This window comes from Dermacentor albipictus, chromosome 9 (assembly GCF_038994185.2).
Source record: "Dermacentor albipictus isolate Rhodes 1998 colony chromosome 9, USDA_Dalb.pri_finalv2, whole genome shotgun sequence".
NCBI classification, from domain to species: domain Eukaryota; kingdom Metazoa; phylum Arthropoda; class Arachnida; order Ixodida; family Ixodidae; genus Dermacentor; species Dermacentor albipictus.
In genome coordinates, this window is record NC_091829.1 from 22752121 (window position 1) to 22777007 (window position 24887).

At 44.7% G+C, this 24887-nt stretch overlaps 2 protein-coding genes across 8 annotated transcripts in view; both read right to left on the minus strand.

Moving 5' to 3' along the window:
- Nucleotides 1–931: 931 nt before the first annotated feature.
- The window catches only part of LOC135901956 (F-BAR domain only protein 2), an 81259-nt gene continuing 57303 nt past the window's right edge, over nucleotides 932–24887 (minus strand). For 2 of the 7 annotated variants that reach the window (XM_065431806.2, XM_065431803.2), the window contains 15 exons: nucleotides 24383–24565; nucleotides 22988–23012; nucleotides 22795–22855; nucleotides 22601–22642; nucleotides 20815–20948; nucleotides 19713–19748; nucleotides 17485–17558; nucleotides 15483–15652; nucleotides 15021–15166; nucleotides 13867–14079; nucleotides 10451–10596; nucleotides 5639–5855; nucleotides 4837–5004; nucleotides 3805–4057; nucleotides 932–2435 (listed from right to left, as the gene is read on the minus strand). In XM_065431806.2, the coding sequence (XP_065287878.1) occupies nucleotides 2413–2435; nucleotides 3805–4057; nucleotides 4837–5004; nucleotides 5639–5855; nucleotides 10451–10596; nucleotides 13867–14079; nucleotides 15021–15166; nucleotides 15483–15652; nucleotides 17485–17558; nucleotides 19713–19748; nucleotides 20815–20948; nucleotides 22601–22642; nucleotides 22795–22855; nucleotides 22988–23012; nucleotides 24383–24565 (1891 nt within the window). In that variant the 3' untranslated portion in view covers nucleotides 932–2412. Of the gene's footprint in view, nucleotides 2436–3804; nucleotides 4058–4836; nucleotides 5005–5638; nucleotides 5856–10450; nucleotides 10597–13866; nucleotides 14080–15020; nucleotides 15167–15482; nucleotides 15653–17484; nucleotides 17559–19712; nucleotides 19749–20814; nucleotides 20949–22600; nucleotides 22643–22794; nucleotides 22856–22987; nucleotides 23013–24382; nucleotides 24596–24887 lie in introns of all 7 variants that reach the window. The other 5 variants (XM_065431805.2, XM_065431802.2, XM_065431808.2 and 2 more) reach the window with 3 other exon arrangements.
- Nucleotides 1933–2394, minus strand: LOC135902018 (uncharacterized). Its single transcript, XM_065431909.1, has one exon. It carries the CDS (start codon nucleotides 2392–2394, stop codon nucleotides 1933–1935), a length of 462 nt encoding a protein of 153 aa, XP_065287981.1.

The following is a 24887-nucleotide window of genomic DNA, read 5'->3' on the forward strand; positions in this document are numbered from 1 at the left end:
TTTGAGCTTGCGGCTTCAAACATTCCTGTGGCTTTATTTGTGCAGCTCTTTCTGCCTGTACTGGCCCAAATTTCAAAGCAGACCTATATTTCTCAATGCAGACCACAACAAGAGTGCACATACAGATCATGATGAATTATCGCATTTAAAATGCCTTGTTGAAAATGATTGATTTGAGGGTCACAAAGCCATTCGAAGGCAAAGTTTAGGCACATCCATGTACCAACCACCATTCTGATGCTAGCTGACCCACCCTGCCTGCAGCTCCTATAGAAACTAGCACCAGAGTTCCCTCCAGTAAATTTTGTAGGAAGCTCTATGGATACTGGCATGGATACGAACAGTCCGCGAAGCCCACACATTTGCTCAGTGGCAGCCCAACGAGTGACCTCTAGCGTCGAGATCATGAAGCAAGAATCTAGTTTTGCCGAGACGTTTGGTTCCCAGTAGCTATGCCAGTAGTCCTTATTCGGCACCCGCTTGTTTGGCTGCCCTGCCGTGGCTCCTTCTGCAGAGCGGGAACGCTAAAACCAACCGTGTATTTTGACGTGCGTTCACATGTCGGGTCGACAAGTTTGGCCTCAATCACGTTGCGCGATACTGCCATGGCCAGCACAAACAAGATGCTAATTTGTTTGGACTGGCTCTTGGCTTCTACAGACCTCGTTGTCAGATACACAAATGAAATTCGCTAAGCTCAGCCCAAACTAGCATTCAAGAATTTTCAAGTACGACATGAAACTCGAGGGCTTTCAAAGCCTTGAAGAATGACAGTTCCACATTCAAGGGTTTCACACTCTACTAACGGACCTTGGAAAAAAAAATAACACAAAACAGTTTTTGCTCTGAAAGGCAGCAATTTTATTGCTTCCTCCACAAGCTGTTTTCCGAGTTTTATTTTTTTGTTGCTCATGTAAAGCAAAGCATTCCATCAAATCAACAACATTGTGTGTATATATATATATATATAATATATATATATATAATGTATATATTTATGTATATACTTAAGGTTAGACAAATGTCAAGCAACAACGGATGGTACATTTAAACAACGCATTCATTCCAAAAAATAAAGATAAAGGCTAGAGCAAACAAGTAATTGCCGAACAAGCGACAAGTTATTTAATTAAAACGAGGGAGAAAGAGCAAGCAGCAACTTCAGGCTGTTCTTGAGGTGGTCTCTCTTTAACTGCAATATTTACAAGGTCACGCGGGAAAACACAGACAATGCGACGGCAGAGGCAACGGTAACCGCAGCAGTAATTAGTCTGCGAACGCACGTCGTCTGCAATGGCAACTGGCAGACTGCAGGCAGAACAGGAGGCAAAGCACAAAGGAGGCATAAGGCAAAAAGACAGGGATCGAGTCTCGTTAAAAAATATCCTCTCTATGTACACAATACACGGTGAAAACACAGCAGGGCAGGTGCGACCGTCAGTCAGTTTATATTACACCGTCGGCAACAAGCCAACAAGAGAAGGAAAACATTTTTGCACGAGGTTTGCCATGAAGCCGGTCACATCTGCGCTGCCGCCGTCACCGCCGCCACCACCGTCGCCACTCGGGGAAAACATGTTCTGGCTCGCGTCGTCCTGAAAGAAAGGTCTGTATCCACCGGGCATCTACCACAACCGTTGTGTACCACGGGCACCTTCCAGAGGTCATTTCCGCAGCATGAAATAGGATGGGCACGATGCAATGACTGCCAGTTTTCACAAGTAAACGGACACAAGATAGCCCGCTTCGACATTTTGTCTACAAGAGGGAACATTCGTCGGCTCTTGTCAAACTCTCTCTCGTCTCGGCAAGTGGGAGGACATGGAGTGAAGGAAAGTCGAGAAGGGCAATAAGTGCGCCATTTTCTGTCCTCACACCCAGTGGTGGGCACGCGCGTGCACGCTTTTATAGAGTTTTCTCCTCGTTGACCTACTAACTGCTACGTCGCCAGAGTGCCACAATTTGCAAGGCTAGGCAGAAGACGCTGGCTGCGACGACGGTGACGGTGAGGGCCGAGATGTGAGCCGGGGCAAATATAGGGGGAGGCGAGGCCTGGTGCTGCTGCTGCTGCTGCTGCTGGGGTGGGGACGGGACATCGGGCGCAGTACATCGGGTTTGAGCGACAAGAGGCGGAGCTTCAGGGGCGGGTTGGGTTTGAGTGACAGGAGGCTGGAGGACCTCACAGGAAGGTCTCCGAAGGAGAAGTGGGGGCAGGGGCGGAGGAGGTGGATCAAAGGAGGGGGGAGGCGGAGTGGCGACACGCTCGTCGGTCGGACCAGCGACCGGCACAGGCGCCGCCACCGCTGCCATGGTTGGTTGTGGAGCGCTGCTGTCTTGTTCGTCGGGGCTTGACGGCGGGGAAGCGGGGACAGGTGGTAGGGGACGGCCCGTCATCGCCGTCGCGGGCAAATGTCACGGCTCACATAGGTATTTGCCTGCATGTAAACCGAGCGTATATGAGGCACGAAAAGGATCAGTTTTTAGTAGTACGGGAACTAAACGGTTGCACTATGCATTCTTGACAAACTTCACTGTAGAACATCGCACTGTGACAAGAATTTGCATGTCGTGCACTTTTGCACTGTTGACTGATAAGGACAGGCCGCAGAAATGCGGGAGCATCGATGGGTGCTCATCGCAACTGTGAAGGCGCCATGTGAAAGTACACCTTATTACTTTTACACTTCCGCATAGGACATACAGATGACCCCTAGGGTCAAATACGAATGGGCATTAGAAATCTATTCATCATACAAGAATTTCACATTAACATTGGTGCACTGTATCTTTGGGAAACCAAAGGAAGGTTCCTGAACTATTAAAATTATCAGAGAATACACCTCAACGAAGGTTGCCTAGGGACGTGCTTTATGGAGATGGCATAAATCCAGGCAGAAGTGATTCTGTCACCTGACCTGACATTTGCAGTAAAAACATTTTCTATTAGTAATTTTCTAACAGCAACTGAGCCTCTTGCACACCTTATGGACAAAGTGGTGCGGAAGCTCAAGAAAGGATAACTGACAAGACCAGCACGGATGTGCAGAAGCCACAACGTTGTAACATGTGCATAAATGCGGAAACATTGAAATTGGTTTACAGGGTTCCATGGGGAGCTCGGGAAACCATCACAGCCAAGCTGCCACGTGCGTCGACCACCCAAAATCTCCTTTTTCGTTTCTATTAAGAGACCTTGTTCGTTTATTTTAATATGTTTTCTCATCTTTCTCACTACATCTTTTATTAACCTTGAGATCTCGTGGAAACAAACTTGCATGCATTAAGCAGTCACAGGAGGAATACCATCAATGCATGTTGAAATTGAAAAAAAAAAAAAGTCTGGGCAGCATACCCTGTTATGCATGTTGCATGCGCGCAATAGTGCTCTGCAGCCGGTTTCTAAGCATGGCACAGTCCCAGACATACATTTAGGAGCCTAAATTAGGTCACTGTCGCAAGAGCAGGCAAACCCAGAAACACTAGCATGCTTTTCATTTCATTTCATTTTATTACCTTAAAAGTCCAAAAAGGGGCATTACATAAGGGATGGGCTCACATATATTTATTATACATCATTTTAAGAATAACAGAGCATAAGTTACAACACACGTGAAAATTAAGTACATAATTCCATCTAATTCCATAGATAGCATATCCCGTACATTTTCTTATTCTAAAAAATGGTCTGTTGTTTCTCTAGTCATTCTCAACTTTTCTGAATTTACACTAACAGCAGCTGCTTGAAGTTGTGTGCATACACACACACACATGCACAACATAAAAGACAGCTCAATGGCTACTCACCCGACAATATTTGCCTCTTGACTAGAGACACGCGATAGCCCTGGCCAATCAGCTCAAAGCTGGCACCGGACAGTGTTGCTCCCTCACAGAGGAAGCGTGCCTCCAGGGGCCGAGGCGTAGAGGGGCCTCGTGACAGGGCAAAGCGTGCCAGCACGGACCCGCCCCGCTGACCGCCTGCCGTTCCACCCAGCGGGTCGTTCAGCCTCCACAGGGCCCGCTGGGTCTCCCCGTTCCACACACACGAAGGCTTGGCCTGTGCGCACGCAAGGTCGCAGCACAAACTTGTTAGGCCTCCTCAAAGCTGCTGATTGACTGATTGACTGAATCATTTTTTTTTATTATTGATCAGTTGCTTGGTTTGTCGCCCTACTGACTGGTCAGTTGCTATGTTGACTAATTGACCTGTTAGTCACTGATTAACTGGCTGTTTGATAAGTCCACTGGTTGACTGCCGGGATGACTGGCTGGTTGGTCGCTTGATTTATTGATTGACTGGTCAGTTGCTCAGTTGATTGATTGATCAGTGGATTGATTAGTCAGTTACTTGGTTGACTGATTGATCGGTTGGTTGATCAGCTGGTTGACTGACTGATCTATTAATTGGTTGGTTGACTGCCTAATTTGTCAGTTGCTCAGTTGACTGGTTGATTGATTTCTTGATTGATCAGTTAGTCGGTTGGTTTGTTGACTGATAGATTGTTCAGTTGACTCATTGGCTGACTGATTGACGAGTTGGTTGGTTGATAAATTGATTGATTTGTCAGTTGCTCAGTTGACTGACTGATTGGTAAGTTGCTCTATTAATTGATTACCATGCCAAAGCAGTGCAGAGAATTTGAGACCTTTCTGGCACTCTGAAAGTGCAACAGCAGAGTCATTTCTCCTTGCACAGAGTGCCAAAGGCAAGATACATATTTCTGTTCTCTTGCGCTAATCAAAGCAAAAGGCAGCAAGTTTGATCATTTATGCACACAAAGTCACTGAAGAACTCCGCACAGTTCTCCAATGCATGCATAGTTCAATGTTACAGACCTGCACACTCGTTACACCACCGTCCATGGGCACACCCAGACATAGTCCTGTCAATGGCGGAAGCCCTGGTGCTGATGGTGCCGGATTTGCTGACGCAGGCTGGCTCACCCCAGTGGCCCCAGTGCCTGCCGGCAGGCTCAGGGCCTTGGCATTGTACTCGTAGTCAATCTGCAGCAGAGGGGAGAGCGCATTAGCTCACAAACACAGTAAATAGCACTCAAGAGGGAAAAATAAATAAAATAGCAAAATCAGCGACCGTTTGCTACGTTACATGTCATATTTACACATATTCTTCGACATTCTTTGGTAGCCACATTAGGTGCCCAAAGTAGGCATTAAATTGTGGCCAACATGCTCTCCTTTGCTTTTATTTTTTTTTCATTTCGGTGCCCCCACTTTACACACACGCAAATAAAGGGACATTGTTGCAGCGCAGCAAATTGTTGCATGGTAAAGGTTCGATTTTGTTGCTTCTTCTGTAATGGGCCACAGTATGTTACGCTACGGGCCACGCCGCCCACCGACACGACACAACACAGGTCAAAATAGCGACGCCGCTCGTGTGCTTCAGTTGGCTATTGGTGCAGCTAGTAGTGGCTGCGATACTGACTTTTCTAGGTGGCGCTAGCTATGCATCATATTTATCATTTTCGATTACAAACTAGCGTTTTTTAATATCCTCGAATCTAAGTCGACCCTAGAGTTTGGCACACGATTATTTGAAAAAAGCTATCAGCCTAGATTCGAATAATTACGGTATGTTGGCGTGCCAAGACCTAATGGTGTATGGTGAGGAACTTGCCTTGAGGTTGGTGTTGTCCTCCTGCGTCTTCCAGTAGGCGACCAGGTGCAGGGGCGCCGACCGAGCACCAGGCCCCGCCCGCACATGGTACTTGAGGATGTCGATGTTGAAGTAGGACGCCGACGGTGTCTGCTCGTGCTGCCGCCGCAGCAAGCCCGTCAGCAACGACATGTTGAACTCGTAAACACATCGGTCGCTCGTTGACTGACTCGCGTCCCTGCAAGGCCCCAGGAGGAAACAAGTGAGACAGCTGGCTATGACGTAGACCCAACAATATACTACCACAGGGTGTCTACCAAGTTGAGATTTCCAAATTCCCTGAGTTTTCCAGGTTTTCCCTGAGTGTCATTGCAAATTTCCCTGAGTGATGCAGTACTATGTTTTATATCAACACGGGCTGAAACCATATCACCTGATGCTGCCACTCTCTAGTAAGCACATGAAAAAAAAGCAACTTAATCCAATTTGAATACTAAGGAGCAGTGTTTATGTTATTCAAAAAGAGAATAGAGGGCAGGGGTTAGTAAAATGCACAGCAAATAAAGTGTCTTCGAAAAATATTGCAAATAGAGTCGGACATTATCAAATACGAATAAAAATGGCCAGGCTTAGCTTGGTTAAGCCAAGAATGCGTTGCATATTGCGCCGCTGCGCGCGACCGCGCCAGTTGGGGCCCAGCTTTTCCTCCCTGACGTCACGTGCCGGCGCAGCGCCCCTAGCGGGAGGAGCGGGAGTCAGGTGGTGGCTGCGGCCGCGCGCGACTGCGCGAGTTGGGGCCCAGCTTTTCCTCCCGCTGTCATGACGTCACGTCACGTGATTAAATGGTGGCTGCCCGGCCGCGCCCAAGGGCTGAACTGAGTGATTGCAGTATGCAACGCATAAAACGAGATGCATACAAAGGCAAATATTTTCTAATATGAGCTATTTCTATCAACTGATAGCAATCTCAGTGGGATGAGGCCTGAACTCTGTCACAATTGAGATTCTCTCTGAACAGCTCGTAAGTCAACCTCAACAGTCCTGACATACTCTCAACCCGCGCACGACGCCTAAGTGTTGTGTTGCACTGCTTCAAAGAGTGTATTTTCGTTTGGATGAGGGACACCTGCATCTCGGCATCAGCCAAAACTTTACATTTCGAGGTCAAGCTCTTTCAAAACGGCGGCAACAAGCTTCCTTTCTCGTTTATTCCTCAATGCGTAGGTCACTTCTGTTCTTGACCGCCTTCCGCCACTCGTTCGCCCCAAGGACCATTTGAAGCATCTTGATCAGTTGCACAGTCCACGACCGATTTTTCGAGCTCCCTAGGGGCCGCGAAAACGTCCGAAAAATCGGCCAGTTGGAAAAAAAATAAATGCGTGTCATTTACTGCCCTTAGGGGCTCAAACTGCCACAGGCACGTTCGAAAACACTCTGACGGCCTGTCGGTACACATATTAGGCATACCTGTGCTCGTACTGTGACAGGAAATGCCGGGTGCCCGCGTGTATATTTAAGATATACATAGTGTATTCTGTGGCAATAGCCCCTTCCCACGCTTGTTATGCTTCACTGCAGTACTTTTCCGTAAGCTTTACCGAGTAACATTTTTGTACAGAGGCGAAGCTGACTTTCACGAAGCGGCATTATGCAACGCACCGTGTTTTCCAAGTTTCTAAGCCAATCGCGAGGACCACAAAGGTGGAGTCCGTGCCATTCCTGACAGCAGCGAATTCTTTCAATAAAAAGTTCGGCACCCAATGGCAAGAAGCTTCATAGCGAACGTCGAAGCAGCTAGGCCTAGTGTTGCCGCAGTTGTGGCAACGGGTGGCGGTGCCTTTGATTAATGCCGTTTCGGACCTGCGGTCGCGGCAAAACGTCCGGAAAATCGGACGGCAAAGAGTTCTTGCGTCGGAAATTTCACACGTTCTGATACGTTGACACTATGGGGTACGAGGTGGCGCCGCGAAGTCGTCCAAATTATCGGGAATCCGGAAAGCCGCTCGTTGACTGTACACTGGCAACTCCTCCTGCCAACGACAGGGCGTCAAAGACGATTCATTACGATTCCTGTCTGCTACTCGAGCCAGCATTACCGCGACTTTCGACCCTTTCAACAAAATTGCCGCTAATTTTCCCTGATAAAGCCCCAAATTCCCTGAGTTTTCCCTGACTTTTTCCAGACTACTCAAAATCCCTGAGAATTCCCGGTTTTCCCGGTTTTCCCGGTTGGTAGACACCCTGTACCACCAAGTGCACACCATAGCACTAACCTTTAAAGGGACAACAAAGGCAAATGCTAAGTCGACGTGGACTGTTTAACTACCATTCCAGAAAGCTCGCAACGCTTGTTTCGTGCCAAGAAAAGACTTAACAACAAAGGCAAATGCTAAGTCGACGTGGACTGTTTAACTACCATTCCAGAAAGCTCGCAACGCTTGTTTCGTGCCAAGAAAAGACTTAGTTTATGAGAAAATTGCGTCTGCAGGGTCCGAATATCTTTTCAAAATTCGATTCTCCCGCCACCCAGCTGAGGAGTGGTGACGTTGCATGCGCTATCACCACCCTTTGCTGCTGTCAGTGAGTGAAACGGCACCCGAGAGACGGCGGTACGGAGCCAAAACAGAGCGGCGGATTCGCCGCTGCAGCTGCTTTTTCGTCAAGTGGCATAGACCGTTTGGGCACCCCGCGACATCACATGGAATTCTCTGCTACTTGCAGTTTGTGAGAGTCCCCCGAGCCAGTAAAATGAGCGCGGCACTACCCGATAACAAAACTGCTGAGATGTGAAAGCGTGGGCGGCGCGGAGTCGAAAATGAAACATTTAGACCGCCCACGTCATTGTCAAGGGTAATTTCAAAAGTTATTTTTTCTAAAACTGAAATAGAACTGTACAAGCAGCATTTTATTTCGTCTTATAATACAATACAAGGATGTTCTTTTGCAACGAGTGGTTGAGTACTAGCGACAGAATATAACTGAGGAGTGCTTTCTTCATTGAGCAAGTACTTGAATGTCCCAGGGGAGTCTAATCATGTCCTGCATTTACCTGAATTTTGCTATTATTAAAGCTCTGCTTGCAATTACGTTGACGCCTTAGAAATTCTCGAGCCCTACTCTATCACTTTAGCTTGACGTAATATTTGCCTTTAGTGTCCCTTTAACTCTTTAGTCCCGAAGCCTGGAGCTTATTCGTCCTACCAGTGTGTATCGGCTTCATCAAATCAGTTACCCATGTCGCAGCTATTTTCAGTTTGCTTACCATAATTCAACGCATTTCAATTCATGAACTTACGATATGACTCTCATTCATCCTGTTAGCGAGTTTACATAACTCATTATTATGCGTTCGGATAATAATTAGATTCCAGATACAATCAAATTTCAATGTAATGAATCACATGGGAGCACCGAAAATCGTTCGTTATTCTGAAAGGTTGTTATAGCGAAAGCCCCAAAATTAACTACTCCACCCATCGATCTATCAGTTCATGAGTTTTCACCGTTCGAGCTATCCACTTAACTTACATTTTTACACCATTTTCATGCTTACTGAATCTTGTGCTCCAAAACAGTCATAAGAGGTCGCTATAAAAATAGATAAACGTGTGAGGCAGTTTAGCGCATCTTTCTGGAGCACCTTAAATGAAATCGGCTCATGACTTACAGTTACGAATACTCCTAAGAAGAGGCGCAGGAAGAAAGTGTCTCTCTCTCTCTACAACATGCCCAATATCAGATCTGCAAAGGTACAACTGGTTTAGTGGTCATCTCACAGTGACACAGAGCAGCCTGAATGTAATGCACAAGTATGCTTGGACAACTCTTATGTGTCAATGTCCTCTCATCAGCCAAGTTTTTTTTTCATCAACAGCGACGACAGCATTGCTATGTCGTGAGAAGCCCAAGAAATTTGATTTAAAAATAATTTACAGTTACTTGAGTTTTAAAGGGGCACAGGAACATTTTTCTATCTACTCACAGAATGACCTCACTACTAAATTACTATGTCACTTTCATATATCTCCTGCTACAAAAGTTTTTCCAATCCCTAAAGTACAAGTAAAGTTAGACGCAGTTATCCGACTGATGAGCAGCTTTATTTCGCCTTTCATTTCCACTGGCGTGCTGGAAGATACACAGGGTAGGCAGCAAGGAGTCACAAGGGAGCAATGCCCTGCTGGCCTCATCCAAAGGCTGAAAGTCTTGGCAGCAAGATAGCTTGTGACAGCACCTCGTGGGGGTCGCAATTTCTACACTATGCTTTGGTGGCCATGTACAGCAGATGTACTATCTTCGTGGCCATGTACAGCAGACACAGCAATGCACAAATGTTGTGTGTAGAGCAACAGTGCAAAGATGAAATGGTTTTTCTGTCATTTTGAGATCGCAGTCATATATTTTTCATTTATTTAACTCAAATAAGCAATAATTGTATTAGTACTGAGAACATTCTTGCAATCGCATAGACAGCCAACAACTGTTGTGGATGCACCTGCTTAGCATGACGCTGCACGACAGACTTGGTGACCAATTTTTCACTGATCTTGACATCAAATTGTAAATTTCCTGCTGCGTGCAGTGAAATACCATTTGGCTCACATGTTCATAGGAGCCTCATTAACAGATCGGCAATGTTTCTTACTATGTTCAAAGAGTGCTTCAGGGCCCTTTCAATTGTCACAAGTCAACTAAGTTATCTCAGAGATGCTGTCAATTCAGCTTGAGTTAGCATTTGCATGTTCCTTCAACATGCGCCAGCAAAACCTTTCTGAGAAATCTGTAGCAGTTGCCTTGTTCAGACTCCCCAAAAACCCTACAACTGCAACTTACAATGTGATGAGGTTCTTGTTGGGTAGGACATTGTCAAAGCGAGCTGTGTTGACCCTGAAGGTTAGCGTGGCTGGCGATGGGTTGTTTGTCAGAACGTGCACAATACCCGCAGGGAAGGACACCTTCATGTCGCCCAGGAGCTTCACCTGAAAACAAGGAGTCAGTTCAATTTCATGTGGATGGATCAATGTTATGAGCATCCCTTTGAAACATGGTGGTGGATGATGCCACCGAGCTCGTAATTTCTGCCTTTAGTCTGCATTTATTATCGGTCCTTCAGATTTGTCTTTCAGGTTAACAAACCATCAAACCTAAAAGAAATTTATTGCCCTGAAAGAACTGTCCCTTCACTCCGTGTGTTCTCTCCATTTAAGTCACTAGAACTCCAGTGTTCTACTATCTCAATCGCATATTCATCAAACCTTCCTCTACAGTGGAACCCCACGATAAAGAAACCTTCAGAATTCAAAATTGTCACCACAATGGATTGAAGATTCATCAAACTTTACTCTACAGTGGAACCCCACAATAACAAAACCCTCGGACATCAAAATTGTCGCCACAATGTAACATTTCCATATCCCTAGCGAACACCCATAGGATTCAATGCACTTCATATCTCTCGACAATGAAACATCCCCAAACTGTAATCTCATATCAACGAAATTTGAAACAACATTAGATCCCATAATATCCACCCATGTAACTCTAACACATCTAAAAATGTGCTCAAATGCACTTTCTCCCCACTTAAATTGCATCAAATACCATTAAAGCACATGTGAGGCCAGTGTCATTTCTGTTTACAAAAACAGCAAAGTGCTGGAAGCGATCGTGTGCACCGCGAACACATCATGGCTACCATCTTGTCTGTTAATCGTCCAATTCCAATGGCATGGCCGCATCCCTTTACAAAGGTATCCACATCCCGCCAACATGGACTTGTTTATGGCACTTGAGATGGTGGCCGCAACACGGGCTGTCACACCTTCGGTCATGATTGAGCACTGGGGCCATATTGTGACTCCGAATGTGATTGTCCAAGAATATGGGTCCCACGCTGGTTATATTACCGCCCAATGGGCATTGTGTGCGAACTTGTCATTAGCATCTACAGGCAACAGCATGTACTGGAGGAGCGCTGTTGTATGCGTGGAACATTGTTGCTCATGCCGTATGCTTCGGCGTCTATGGGCGACAGCATTTCTCCAGTGCTTACAGTTCCCCACAGATGCCAACGCGTCCGGTGTCGAGTTAAATCTCGTCACAGCGACTGTACCTCTGAAAGCTATAGATCGAGAATGCAGCTCAATTCGGGCCAATCTTTGTGCAGAATGACAATGCTCACAGATGCCGACGCATCTGGTGCGGTGCCGAGTTATGCAAAATCTTGAACAAATTATAGTATTCCCAAAAGCTATCGGCTGAGAATACCACTCCCTGGCAGTACCAGCATCACTGACTGATGCATGCGGTGAGAATGGCTAACAGAACTTTGACAACAAAGTTTCGTTTTGCAGCACATTCCCAGTCTGTGCTGTCTCATTTCGCAACAAAATTTTTGTGGAAGTGAACTTTTTTGCTTTCTCTGCCAATTTCATTATTGCAAGGTTTTGACTGTATTCTTAACTCCTTGAGGGTTAGTGCCATATGTGTACAGCGCCACTGAGCTGTCCTGCATGGTTTTTGATGTATATGTACAGCGCTAATATTATGTTTAATATTTCGTCCGTGTTCGGCATAACCGGTTGTAGAGGCATTGCCATCTTTACGAAGCCGCCCAAAGCCATTTGAAATTGTGGTTTATGCTAACCGGGGTGCACAACCCGACTTGTTTACTGCAAGGTGCAAAAGACCATGAGGGCACAGTTTTTGCTAAAAAAATTCAACCTTCATAAGGTCAAGGCCCAACGCCTCAGGCCCGTATTCACAAACCAACCTTACCTTAACGCTATAAGGCGCCCTTTTATAAGGATGAGGAAAGTATAAGGTTGAGAAAAGGCCAAGGTATGATTCAGAAGCGTCCCTTATTGCGTGAAAAGGCGTCCTTATCGAAGGCGGCCTTATCGTCATAAGAGATGAGCATGGGTGCGAGGCTATGAACTTTTCTTGGCCTTAAACCGCTCAGTTATTAAAAAGGAAACATATTTTTGTCGCTGACAACAATAAATATAAAAATTGGATGGCGCATTATTACGCGTTGTGAAAAAGCAATGTGAAAAGAGCGAGTTCTAGCTGTTGCGCGTCTCTCATCTGCAGATGAGAGACGCGCAAAAGAACGGCAACGCGTGTTGCCATGGCAACACGCGTTGCCGTCTTTTTTTTTTCCGTTTGCGGTGCTTCATTTTCCATTTCCATTTTGCGGTGCTCGAGCGCAGTTCCTTCACTTTTTCTCTTCTGTGTTAGCTATAACTTGCGTTAGACGCTGTAAATATTGCGCGTATTTATTTATTTATTTATTTCCTCATTTGTTCATTTATCTGTGTTTTGAAGTGTTCGTTTGCTTATTGTAAGATCTGTTGTGGGAATGGCCACTGAGAGGAAGAAAATCAACTTTACGGAGGAGGAGCGGGGAATTTTGATTGACTTGGTGACGAGAGAGAGCAACGTGCTGGAGAACAAGCGTACTGATGCGGTGTCCCTGAGCGAGAAGAAAAAGAAATGGCAGCAGATAGAACAACAGTTCAACAGTAAGAACAGAGTCCACCCGCGCACTGAGCATCAGCTACGCAAGTGTTGGGACAACTTGAAAGAGAAGTGGCGGCACGGGCGAACCGCGATCGTCTGGGCTCGGAGCAAGTGGCAGGATGGAGAGAAGGTGTACCACCGCTCGTTTTGAAAAGCCGAACCTGCCAAGAAACTCGCCGTCGTTGTACATCTCCATGACATTCTGACGGTCCCTGAGTACACGCCGGATGAGCTTTACATAAGGAAGGGCTTCGCGAACATCGGCTTCCCTTAATAGGGCGACAAAATCGACTAGCTCCGAAAAGCTGCTTGCGTGGTCGGCCATAATAAGTGGCGCCTTAAGGTAGCTGCCGGGCTACCTTAAGGAACGCTCCTTTTCCGAGCCGGTAAGGTTAAGGAAAGGTTCGACTTAAGCATAAGGTTTGTTTATGAAACGCGTTAAGGCGCTGAAAAGGTAAGGAAGGCAAAAGATAAGTATAAGGTTGGTTTGTGAATACGGGCCTTAGTAAACTACTCCCTCATTTACCTCTGGGTGAATATTACATAAAATATTGTGCAAAATACTGCCACGCAATAATTTAAGGCTATATTCTACTCTGTTTTATTCAAAACCCGCTATTAGCTTTCCACGATTGGTCAAAATTTGTTTTTGCTGTGCCCAAGATATCTCGAATCTGTAATTGCATCGATATGGTACTACATAAACTTTGAAGCAAGCCATGTAGTACCTGGCAGAGGGTCTCGTCAGTTCCTCGGAAACGAGCATGTACCACCTCCTGGAAGGCGATGGCCAGTGGTATGGAGTCGCACAGGCCAATCGTGAGTGGTGAGGGACCCCGTGACGACCCCAGGGGCATGGGCGTTGTCTTGAAGTCACTGCTCAGGCTGCCCACGCTCTCCGTCCGGCTCATGGGCAGTGGTGACGCCCGACCACGTACGGCCTGATCACATTGTATACACACACACATAAGAGGGAGCATGTACAGTCGGCCACGACAGTTCATGGGAGACAGAACTAGCCGAAAAAAGCTGAATTCCCAAAAGGCCTGGCCACATGGCTAGGAATCCAAAGTTTCAATATGTAGTAGCCTCTGTGATATACCCAGGGAGCCGTTGAATTAGAAAAGACATGCCATAACAGAGCGCAAATCCACATTTGTTGTGAAGCCCGCGTCACACAAACTTATGCAGCTGACTTTACAATTTACAGGATAGGTACTGTAAGAACACAAATTCATGTTTCTGTATTACAATGAATCAATAACATATCACTGAATGAACTAACCACTGAATTGCTCAATTGATCAATAGACAAGTGAATCAATGAACGAGTAGACAAAGTGAACTAACAATAAATTTGTGAATGAATTAATAATTTAATGAACACATTAGTTATGGAATGCATCAATGAATGTGTTAGAGGGTAAGGAACCAGAAAAATATATACAATAAACTAGCAAATGAAAAATAACTAACGAGCAAATAAACCAATCTACAAACAGATAAGTAAATGAACTCATGAGCGGGCAAGTGAGACAGTGAGCAATCACTCAATAAATGAATCCATAAATAAATGAAAAAAATAAAAATAAATAAGCAAATGCATGAATGGGTGGATGAGTGACACAGTAAGTGAGTGAACTTATTAACAGTGGTTGAAGAAGGGATGTCGCTTGAGTCAATGTTTTGACAAGAAGACGAGTCCCTTTTTTGAAAGTTGACTCAAGCAACATCTGTTGCTCGACCATTGCTATTCACTTCAAGCCTCCATCTTCCTTTGGACCTCCGCTTAGTAAATGAGGGAGTCCATAAGTTACTGAATGAAGAAGCAAGGCATTTCAGAAAGCCCACAGAAAATACAGTGGCCGCAAAGATGGCCCACCTCTGATCGTCTAGACGGTGGCCTTGGTAGCGCAGGCCCTGTGAAGGCACTTGTTGGCGTTCCTCCTCTGCTGGTGGTCGCTCCTTTGCTGGCCTCTGAACTCGACGAGTCGGCCGGTGCCTTGTCGTTGAATAAGTCACTCAATGCTGCAAGCGTTTTCGAGAAGAAAATGCCACTTTTACAAGAGTTTCTCATATCAAGCAGGCTACAATGGAGGCCGCAATGGCTACATTAACAACAGAGGTGAAGCTCAAAGACAAGACGCAACAGAAATAAGCTCGAAAAGACCTGATGTAACATGTGATTGCAAATGTGATAGGCACCAGATATTTTTGAACAGTCAGGCTGTTTCAGATATCTCAGCAGTTCAGCCCTGTCTGGATCTTGATATCAATTTCCAAGCATGTTTTCTTTTTTTTTTCTTTTCTTCTTAATCATATGTGTAATCATGCTTGCACTGACCTGCATATCGGTCCCAGGAGGGAACGTTGCTCGACGCAGAAGGCTGCGATGCTGGCTCACCCTGGCCCAGCGGACTTTGAAGTCGCGTGGTGGGCGTTGATGCGCTCGTGTCCAGTGGGAACAAGCCGAGCATGTCAGCTTCCGTGCCGCTGCCTATGCCTGTACTGTCCCTGCGAATAAAAGAAGAAAAAGAAAAATTAATGCACCCACTGGGGCCATCAAACACAGCAGCAAGGGCCTGTGTTCTGTAACAATTCTTTTGTTCCGATTCTGTGCCTTTCAAATGAGTGAGTGAGTGAGTGAGTGAAACAACTTTATTGGGTCCACAATAGATGCGAGTAAACTCAGTGTCACCTGGCTAGGCCCACTCGGGAACCATGAAGTGAAACCTGACGGCCCTCTCGCGGGCCCTGCCAAAAATATTTTTTTTTAGTGACACTAAACAGAAACACTAAATCAGTCTAGGCTGATAATGAATATATTTCTTGTAAAACTACATTTTCATTAACTACAGAATAATATGCTCATTATTATTGAAAGAGAAAATAAAGGTAATTTATCGCTCTCTTTTTTTTAAATTCTGCACCAGTCAGTCTGTGTGGCATCACAGATTTATTTTTTTTTGTTTTTTTTTTGTATATGAGCCATTGTGGCTCAGTAAATATTTTTCAAACTTGCCAAGTTCATTTCTTGGATCATTTAAAACACAGTGTAGTCCATTGTTAAAGGTAAACAATAAGCCAGGCGCGAGCAGATGCCATCAAAATCCCAAATGCCAAGGCGAGCTGGTGCCTTAACTCCATAGTGGCATCGCTGCACACTTTTAGTTCTTGCGCTTCTTCCGACTTGCCTAACATCTTGTAACAGTAGGAATCATTGGCGTCGTAGAAGGATGACCTGTTAACACAGCTAGAATTATTTCTCTCTTTAGTATCCTTTTAACACACATTTGGCATAGGAGACTTCACTGAAATGAGCCCTTGGGGAAAAAAAAGAAGAGCAAAAAATGTATTTAGTGTTACAACAGTTCCACGAATGCTGGCACCCACTTTAGGCACGTAAGAAATAGGTACTGGAATGAAATTAAACATTTCGAATGCAGCGCATCGAAACGACACATTACTATTTCAAAAACTTGCACGATGCCATGAGTCACTGACAGATGAGAAGCTGCTACATGAGCGACCACCAATACAACTAACTTCACAAGCTTACCTTACAGCACATTTCATGGCCAATGACCAGTTTGATGTCACAGGTCCATTCAGCGGCTACTATACTGTACTGGAAACAATATGCACTAGGTTTTCTTCGAGTAGCGCAATTGCCCTTTATTTAAGACTTGTGCATGATAGCGGGGACCCCGTGTATAATTAACTCAGTAGCCAAAATGAGGCCAAGTCGGATTCACTCGAAATCAGAATCAACAGCAGTCATATGTGCAGCAGCGCTTATACTGAAACTCCCAGTTAAAAAAAGAAGTGTGTGTGTATACACACACACACACACAGGGAGAGAGAGAGAGAGACTGCAGTTTCTCCGGAAAGGCGTAGCAGTATTAGTGATAATGAAGTATACGACAATTACACGAAGGAACATTACACCACCGAGACACGCCAGATTCTTGATGGTGAAAGAGGACTCTGGCTGTGAAATTAAACTGTTTCCTACCATGAGGTCTCGTAAATGCTCATATAAGGCCATGACTTTTCAGTGCACCATTCTTCAAGTGCAACTGTTACCAAAGGTTATATATACATATATAATGGGTTTGGAAAGCTGGTTGGGCCTCAGCCCCCTCCGGAAAATATGAAAACTTTCCACCTATGACTGTCAGCTCCATGTCGAAGCCCATTGTTGCCTGTCCAATTACAATTGCAATTGCAATCCGATTTTTTAGGGCTTGCAGCAGCTTGTAAACAAATAAGTTTCTAAACAGTAAAAAAACTGCCAGCCAAGAACAAGAGGCAATGATTCCAATATGCAGGAAAAGTAGGCTCACTTTGAACTTTGATTTGCTGGTCTCTTGGGTGCTTCATCTGGCGTCGACGAGGCGCTGTTGTACGCTCTCCGTGCCTGCAGTGTTAGCAATGTCAATCTCGCATTCACAAACCAGGATAAACTACAGCTGTCATGCAAGCCACTGCTGCATGGGAGACAGTAAAAAGGAATTGTCCAGCTCCAAGCACATGGCCATGCAACACGATCTTCCTGTACAGACTGCTGATCAATGCATGTATGCAATGCTTGTCATGTGCTTCCTTTACTTATTGCTTCTGGCACATTATCACTAATGTCATGCACCTATGCAACACGTTCACAGTATCATATTCTTTTCACACTTAATCTGGAATGCCCTGCAATCCAGAATTCAGCGCTAATTGTGAGCTGCATCATTCACCTCGTCGTTGTCAGACATTGTTATTGCTACCACTATGACTGACCTGTTCAGGTTATATTTGAGATCAGTGAGCAAGAGCCTTGCACAAATAAACAGCACTGTCTTTTAAGGTTCGTGATCTTCCCAAGTTTATGTAGGTGGTACCAAGTGCATGTACTACCATGTGTCTGTGCAATGTTAACCACTACTAAAAACAGCTGCAAAAAAGAAAATCGCACAAGGATCAGCCTTGCTTCAGCTAACTAAACTATGAGACAAAGCTGCATGAATGAAACAACCCAATCACAAGCGTTAGAGAGTGTCAACATCTTTTTGCAGGATTTCACACATTGCACTTGAATATGAACATGAGTGTTATGCCTGAACACCTTCCACATAACTGAGATGTAGGAATCCCAAAACTAAATTATGAATCTTGTTTGTTTCGTTCACTATTTCACAACCTACTTATAGACGTTCATCATTTATGACCTACATTAGATATACCATGCTCCCTCTTTCCAACATCTCCACAGACAACTCATGTAAAAAGCTAGGGTTTAATCCAACACAGATGGAGAGACAAGTTACGTACGATACCTAGGCTAAACAAAGCAAAGTCCGGAACTGAGCCCTCTCTTTCTTATTCCTACCACATGAGCATGCAACAGGCATTCATTCAAGTTGTTAATGGCACATTAGTTAGTACCCACTCACATTCTCCATTTGTAGAGAAACTACTATGTATATTATTACCGGGAACTGCGAGAATATACAGTATTCTAATGAGGATCAATAAGCAATGAGTTCGAAAAGAGATTGTGTAAGTATGCCATATCTAATGTAAAGAACACACATTGCAATCAAGATGTCCTTTCAGAGAACTTGTCTCACAAACCATAATACCTATCTAAATTTCTCCCTTTTCCAACCAAAAGAAGAGAGGCTCAAATTTATGCACACCTGTAGATGCATACACACTCATGGTATATACACACAGATGCATGCACATATACATGCACAGTTCACACGGTAAACAGACATAAAAAAAAAATATTTGAGCAAGGAAAGAAGATCAACTGCTGCAGTTACTAATCACAAGCTCTCAATGATAAGTTGACATGTTAATGCGCAACCACATACACACTTGCATTAAGACAGAGTGTGATGAGACAACTTAGCAGCAGTTTTTTTCACTGTAAGTGACCATGCATAGCTCATGACATGTCAAGCTCCATTACAGGCCACATGCCAGGTTTTTAGGTGAGCAAATGTCATCAGAAAAAGAATGGTAAATGAAATGCATCTTCAAAAACAGCCACACCAGTGCCTTTTCCTAATTTGACATTGCGCTGACAAAAAATGCTCCTCTGTAACGCACTGTTAACCAATTAATGGCGGTGCCAATCACAGTTTAGATGACTGCAAAACGCAGCCAGTGTGTGGTGCTTTGCTGCATAGATTCACCAAAGTGCCATGTCTACATTTTTCATCCCATAAGAAGCACAATCTTTTCATACACAAATCGAATGCAATACTGACTATGCTGCCATCCAATCAGCAAAGTGCACTGCAGGAAATCCAGCTTTACAAACAAGTCAAATGCAAACTGACTGCACTGTCGTCAGATTGGTCAACTGGCTTACAGAAAAGCGAGCATTACAAGCACTCCGAGTGCGAAAGCGACTTATGCTTCCATCAAATTGGCACAGTGCCCTGCAAAGAAGCCTGCTTTACAAACGGGAAAAAGGGTCTCTTGACTGCTCGGGCAGCGGTTTGGGGCAAACACAGGCACAGCCATGGCCACACACTCATTCCCAGCCGCATGCCACTAAGCAACTACAAGCTACCTTGTGCCTGATGTACAGCGTTTCTGGCCTCCGACTCTGCAGAACGGCGTCGGTGGGAAAAGGAGAAAGGACAAGGCAAAGGGAAAAATAAGAAAGAAGACGCAGACAAGAACTCTTCTTTGATGATGTGTGCGACGCATATCAGACAGCAGGCCAAGTGCCCCAAAATTTCACTTCGCAAGTGGCTGGCTGGCAAGCTAACCAGCCAAACCAGTGAAGTTGTCAATTACCGTGGTTATGTAGGCTGCATTAAATTTGATTAAGCTGAACCTCATCTGAGGCTTACTGAAGTTACACTCACAAGAAAGTGCGTCCGCATATGCAGTAATCATGACTGATGGAATAAATGCAGTCAAATGTTTTGTGCAACAGCATGTAACTATGACATGCAGTAATTGAGCTACAGTTAGTGTGCTAGTGCAGTTGATCTAGTTGGTCTGATAGTTCATCTGATAGTTTACTTTCTGAACTGCATCCTACTTGTTTTTTCTGCCGACATGACACGCAAAGTTTTGTATGTATACACGCCAATAATCAAATTATAAAGTTGCAACCAACTCCACACAGCAGCACCAACTTCCAAAGTTGACAGCCATAGCTCTATAGCTGCTAGCTTCAATAAGACTTCAGGGGCGATAGTTTTCAAATGTTTTGCAATACTCTTATTTCGGAAGTGTTATGTCATGTATGACACCATTAGTCGAGCAACAAGCATTCAGTCAAATAACTTCAAGAACTATGCAACACGGAATGATCAATTGATGAAATTTAACATCTTAACAGAGGGAGCACAAGAGATGCCACAGAAAAGGGCTCCATATTATTTTGATGAACTGAGGTTCTTTAATGTTCGCTCTTTATTGTTCACTCAAACTCAGTGCTTGGGCGTTTTCATATTCCACCTTCAGTGAAATGTGGCCACAGTGGCAAGGAATAAAACCTTGTACTTCAGCAAAAGATCACAGACATTGAGTCATAGTGGCGTGTGTGAAAACAATGCTTACAGTGCAATAGCTGCTATATGTCATGATAGTAGTAAAACAGAAGCAAGAGTGTGTGCGTGCACACACACACAGATGCAAAAGAAAAATGCCAGACTTACAGAATGCTGGGGAATTGGTGACAGTGATAGTGAGCCAATGGTGGCGCGCAGCTCATCAACACTTGCACTCATTGGTGCACCGTTGCTCAAGGGCTTGATTTCTATGTGGATCCTCCTGTCTCTCTCTTCATCGTCTGCATGTTACAGTACACCATGCAGAGGCATGTTTAAATGAAATGTAGCAACTACAACAGATCTCTTCCGAACTAACACAACTGAATGCTGAGCTTTTCTTCTTTAACAGAAGGCAAAAATCGCCAACTCATCTCATGAGCCTTTTGCAGCGAAAACACTGCAAATGGAAGACAGAAAATTCAAGAGAACGCTCATAAATTTTCTGTGTTGCTGCAGGCACCTGCTCGAAAAAGCTAGAAAATCAACAGCACCTGCTTGCAACAGAGCAAAAAGCATGCATTCATATGTATATACTTGGAAAGATGCATATGTTGAAAATTCGAGACTCTCATTTTGATGTGGCTATGGTAATTCGGGTAGAAATGCTGTCATGAACTCTGTAGTACTATGTGGCTGCCAAGATACCTAAAAAAATATACCACACATGCTGCTGCATAGATGTTGATAGTGACTGTTTCAGTCAATGGACCAAGGCTAGGATTCTTTTTGCCAGTTTCCAAAATTTTGTGAATATCTGAAGAGTATGTAAACTTCCAGCAAGAAAATTCCTTCAGAACTATAACACCCCATTGCTTGGTGCGAGTGTGTATGTTTCTCCCCTGGTGTTAGACAGATTGAGCGGTTGCCTGACGATGTGTGAGAGAGGCATAGCTGCATGATAGATGGAAGGAGCGTAAGGAGAGAAAACACTCACAAGGGAGTGTACTGCACCATAATAAAGTTAGTCACATCGTCTTATAGACCCTTCTGTATTGGTCCCACAGACGTGCTGCTGAGCAGCTATGTTCTCTGCCGAATGATGCAATGAAACAACAAACAGTGTGCAAGTATCCTCTAGCAACATACATGCTCTTTTAAGAAGAGCATAATTGTGGTAACGAAATGTGCGGTTATGGTAACAATATGCTGAGAAACAAGCGTTGCAACATACAAGTGTCTTTAATCTCCGAAGCATGTGGGAGGGGTATTAATCATTCTTAGTTCGCCTCAACAAAACTGCAAGTGGCACTTCAATCCCAACGTTGGGATTTACTACGTAATGATAGAACAGTTGCATGTGAACTTCAACAGCATATGCTGGAGTGTGTTGGCACATGCCGTGCCCCTGTTTCAAAGAGTAATTCTCTCATATTTATCATCATCATCATGAGATAGGCCGTGCTTCGCACCATTTATATTTTAACTTACCGTTGGATCTGCCAGTTGAAATGATGGAAAGCTGCAGGTAGAGTGCACTTATGCTCATCTTATAGTGCTGTGATAAGGCAGCAAGAGCAGCACAACTCAAACCTGAGCAGGCATGAGACTTCGAAATATCTCTTGTAGAACAACTAAAGAGGTTATGAGCAGTGTGCCATGTGCTACACAAAAATTGTGGAGGTGGTACCCCAGTTAGTCATAGCAATTTACATGACATTTTACTAGAAGGTTTGGGACCAGCTTCAAAGTAGAATGCTTGTCTCTCGCAAGGTATAGCTAGGTTTGATTCCCAAAGAGGGCGAGCTTTTTATCACTGGTCTACTGATATCCCATGTGCAACTTGTTCCAAAATTGCAATAACACTTGTAGCTTCACACATGCAAGTGTTAACTTTAAAAGATTTGTGTTGCATTATCATTGGATTACATAAATGAAGAAAAAAATGTCTCACCTGAATCGCCGTCTGAACTTGAGTAGAAACTGTCCCTGTCATCTAAAGGAGCCGGTGGTTAAGGAAATATTAACACAAGGTAGCATATTTTTTGACAGGATAGTGCACCACTCAAACTTGCAGCGCACTGCTATGTTACTATCCACCAGCGCAAAGAACAAAAGTTTGATATCGCCGTACGAGAGAAAGGATACTTTCTTTGTGACGCTCCGATGATGGCCGTACTGTGTAACCTTCTTCGTCGACTTCGGCGTTCTACAGAAGAAAGCGCCATATAAAATGCCTGCCCTAAAGCTCTACGGAGTGCTTTTGACACTCAGTCTGTACTGACAATGAACAGTCAAGCCTCTGCATAGCTGAGAGTTAAAACAGAAAAGGTTAGCTCACCTGTTCTTCAGATTCTTTGCTGTCTCTGAGAAGGCCAGCCAGGCAGGGAAATGAACAGATGTAAAATCAGTGTGAATACATTATGAATGCCTCGTGTAGTCGATGCCTTATAAACCGGATGAACTTCAGACATTTAAGTGAAATGCCAGGCATGGTTCAATACAATTACACATCATGTGCATGACCTATGATGACTACCTGAGAAAATGATGAAGATTAGCTGGTGCGCTCTTTTGAAAGCTGTTTACAAGGAGCAATTTGCGCAACAAAATATCAAATGACATTGTATCACTGTTTTTTGTAGTAATAGGGGGAAACGAACATGGGAACTCTGTTTGTGTCTACATACATTGCATGATGTTTACGTAAAGCACATGTCTGTTATTGTGCCAACACAGCATCGAGACAGCTGCTATATGCACTAAGGTGGTTTTGCAACAACTTAATAAGCTGGCTCCTTACAGTACAAAGTTTGTAACAAACACTTTCATCTCCCTTGTTCCGTGCACTGAGATAACGTCCAAATTAACAGAACACAGTTCAACAGGTAATCTGTAGTCACATGTGAAACGTGCAGTTAGCAGACAAGTGAGAAAGTAGGGTGGAGAGTGGTGAACACACCAATTCAAGCACAGTGAAAAACGTGCAGTAGCCGTGGTACACAATAAGCTTGTTAGTAGCAGCGTAGCAGCAACGTTAGTAGGCAAAGCCAACACAACCACTAGTCAATGAACTTCACATCACCACACAATACGCACCGATACCGATGGAACTTTTGTAGCGCTAGGTGAAGGGGCATCTCACTGGACCAGTGTGAACACCACACACATACAGTTTCACCTAAGACAGCAACAACACCAAGTCCTGTAGCAGTGTCTTCTTATGTGTGCACTCCTACCTTCTTATACAGAAGGTAGATAATGTACCAATGTGAGCTATTCTTTGCAGTGAAGATGTCAATTTCAGATACTTTTACTATTGATTGATTCATTGATTCATTGATTGGGTTTGTTGTCCCGAAGAAACTCAAGGGCTAAAAGAGGTTCCGTAGCAAAAGACTCCAGATTATTTTGACCACCTGGGGCTCTCAAAGTGCACTGCACATGCGTTTTTGCATTCCAGCATCATCAGAATGTGCTTGTGGCAGCCAGGAATCGAACCGAAGGTCTAATGCTCGGCAGCGGAACGGTGCTGCTAGTGAGCCTGCATGGCAGGTATGCTACATTTTATCTAAAAGGGCATGTGAACAGGACGATTCAAAGAAGAAAAAAGTTCAAAAATTTTGCTGATGGACATGTCAAACATTAAGCCTACCATTTTTGTCTTACATGCACGAACCGCATTTGCATACCAACTACTGCTCGCTGCCACCGTCTTTGCACCAGAGCCACTAACCTGGTGGGCACCGGTGCAACTGAGGTGGTTGCCGTGGGGACCGGCACGTGGAAGAGCGAATCGAGGTCGGAGGTGGCTCGGGGCTGCTCGACAGAAAGCCGTCGGAGCGCGTTGCGCTCGCATGGCGGCGACGGTTCGTGCAGAGTGCCACTGCCGCCGGCTCGGCCCAGAGCGGCTCGTGCCCTGAGGAGCGAGCGCCACCCAGGCGGCCGCCTTGCTTTAGGAGAAGACGTGTTTTGCGCTCAATCTGAAACTCGCCCAGGGTCAGCATTTGCTTTGTACATGAGATTCTCACGCACTTACGTTACGGGAGCCTTGCAACACCCGTCTACAGAAGGTGTGCAACGCATCTGGTACTACAAAGGGCACGACTTCATGAATCTTTTCAAGCAAAATGTTTTTTAAGTGTCCCGAGTATGAGCAGTTATAAATGCTGCCACTTCCAAACCTTTGAAACCATTCCCCTTATTGCGGTCAACCTTATCATGCTCAATGCTGTGTGCCA

Bases quoted from the DNA above. Each gene is read 5' to 3' on its own strand.
- LOC135902018 (XM_065431909.1), bottom strand. From the start codon at position 2,394: ATGACGGGCCGTCCCCTACCACCTGTCCCCGCTTCCCCGCCGTCAAGC.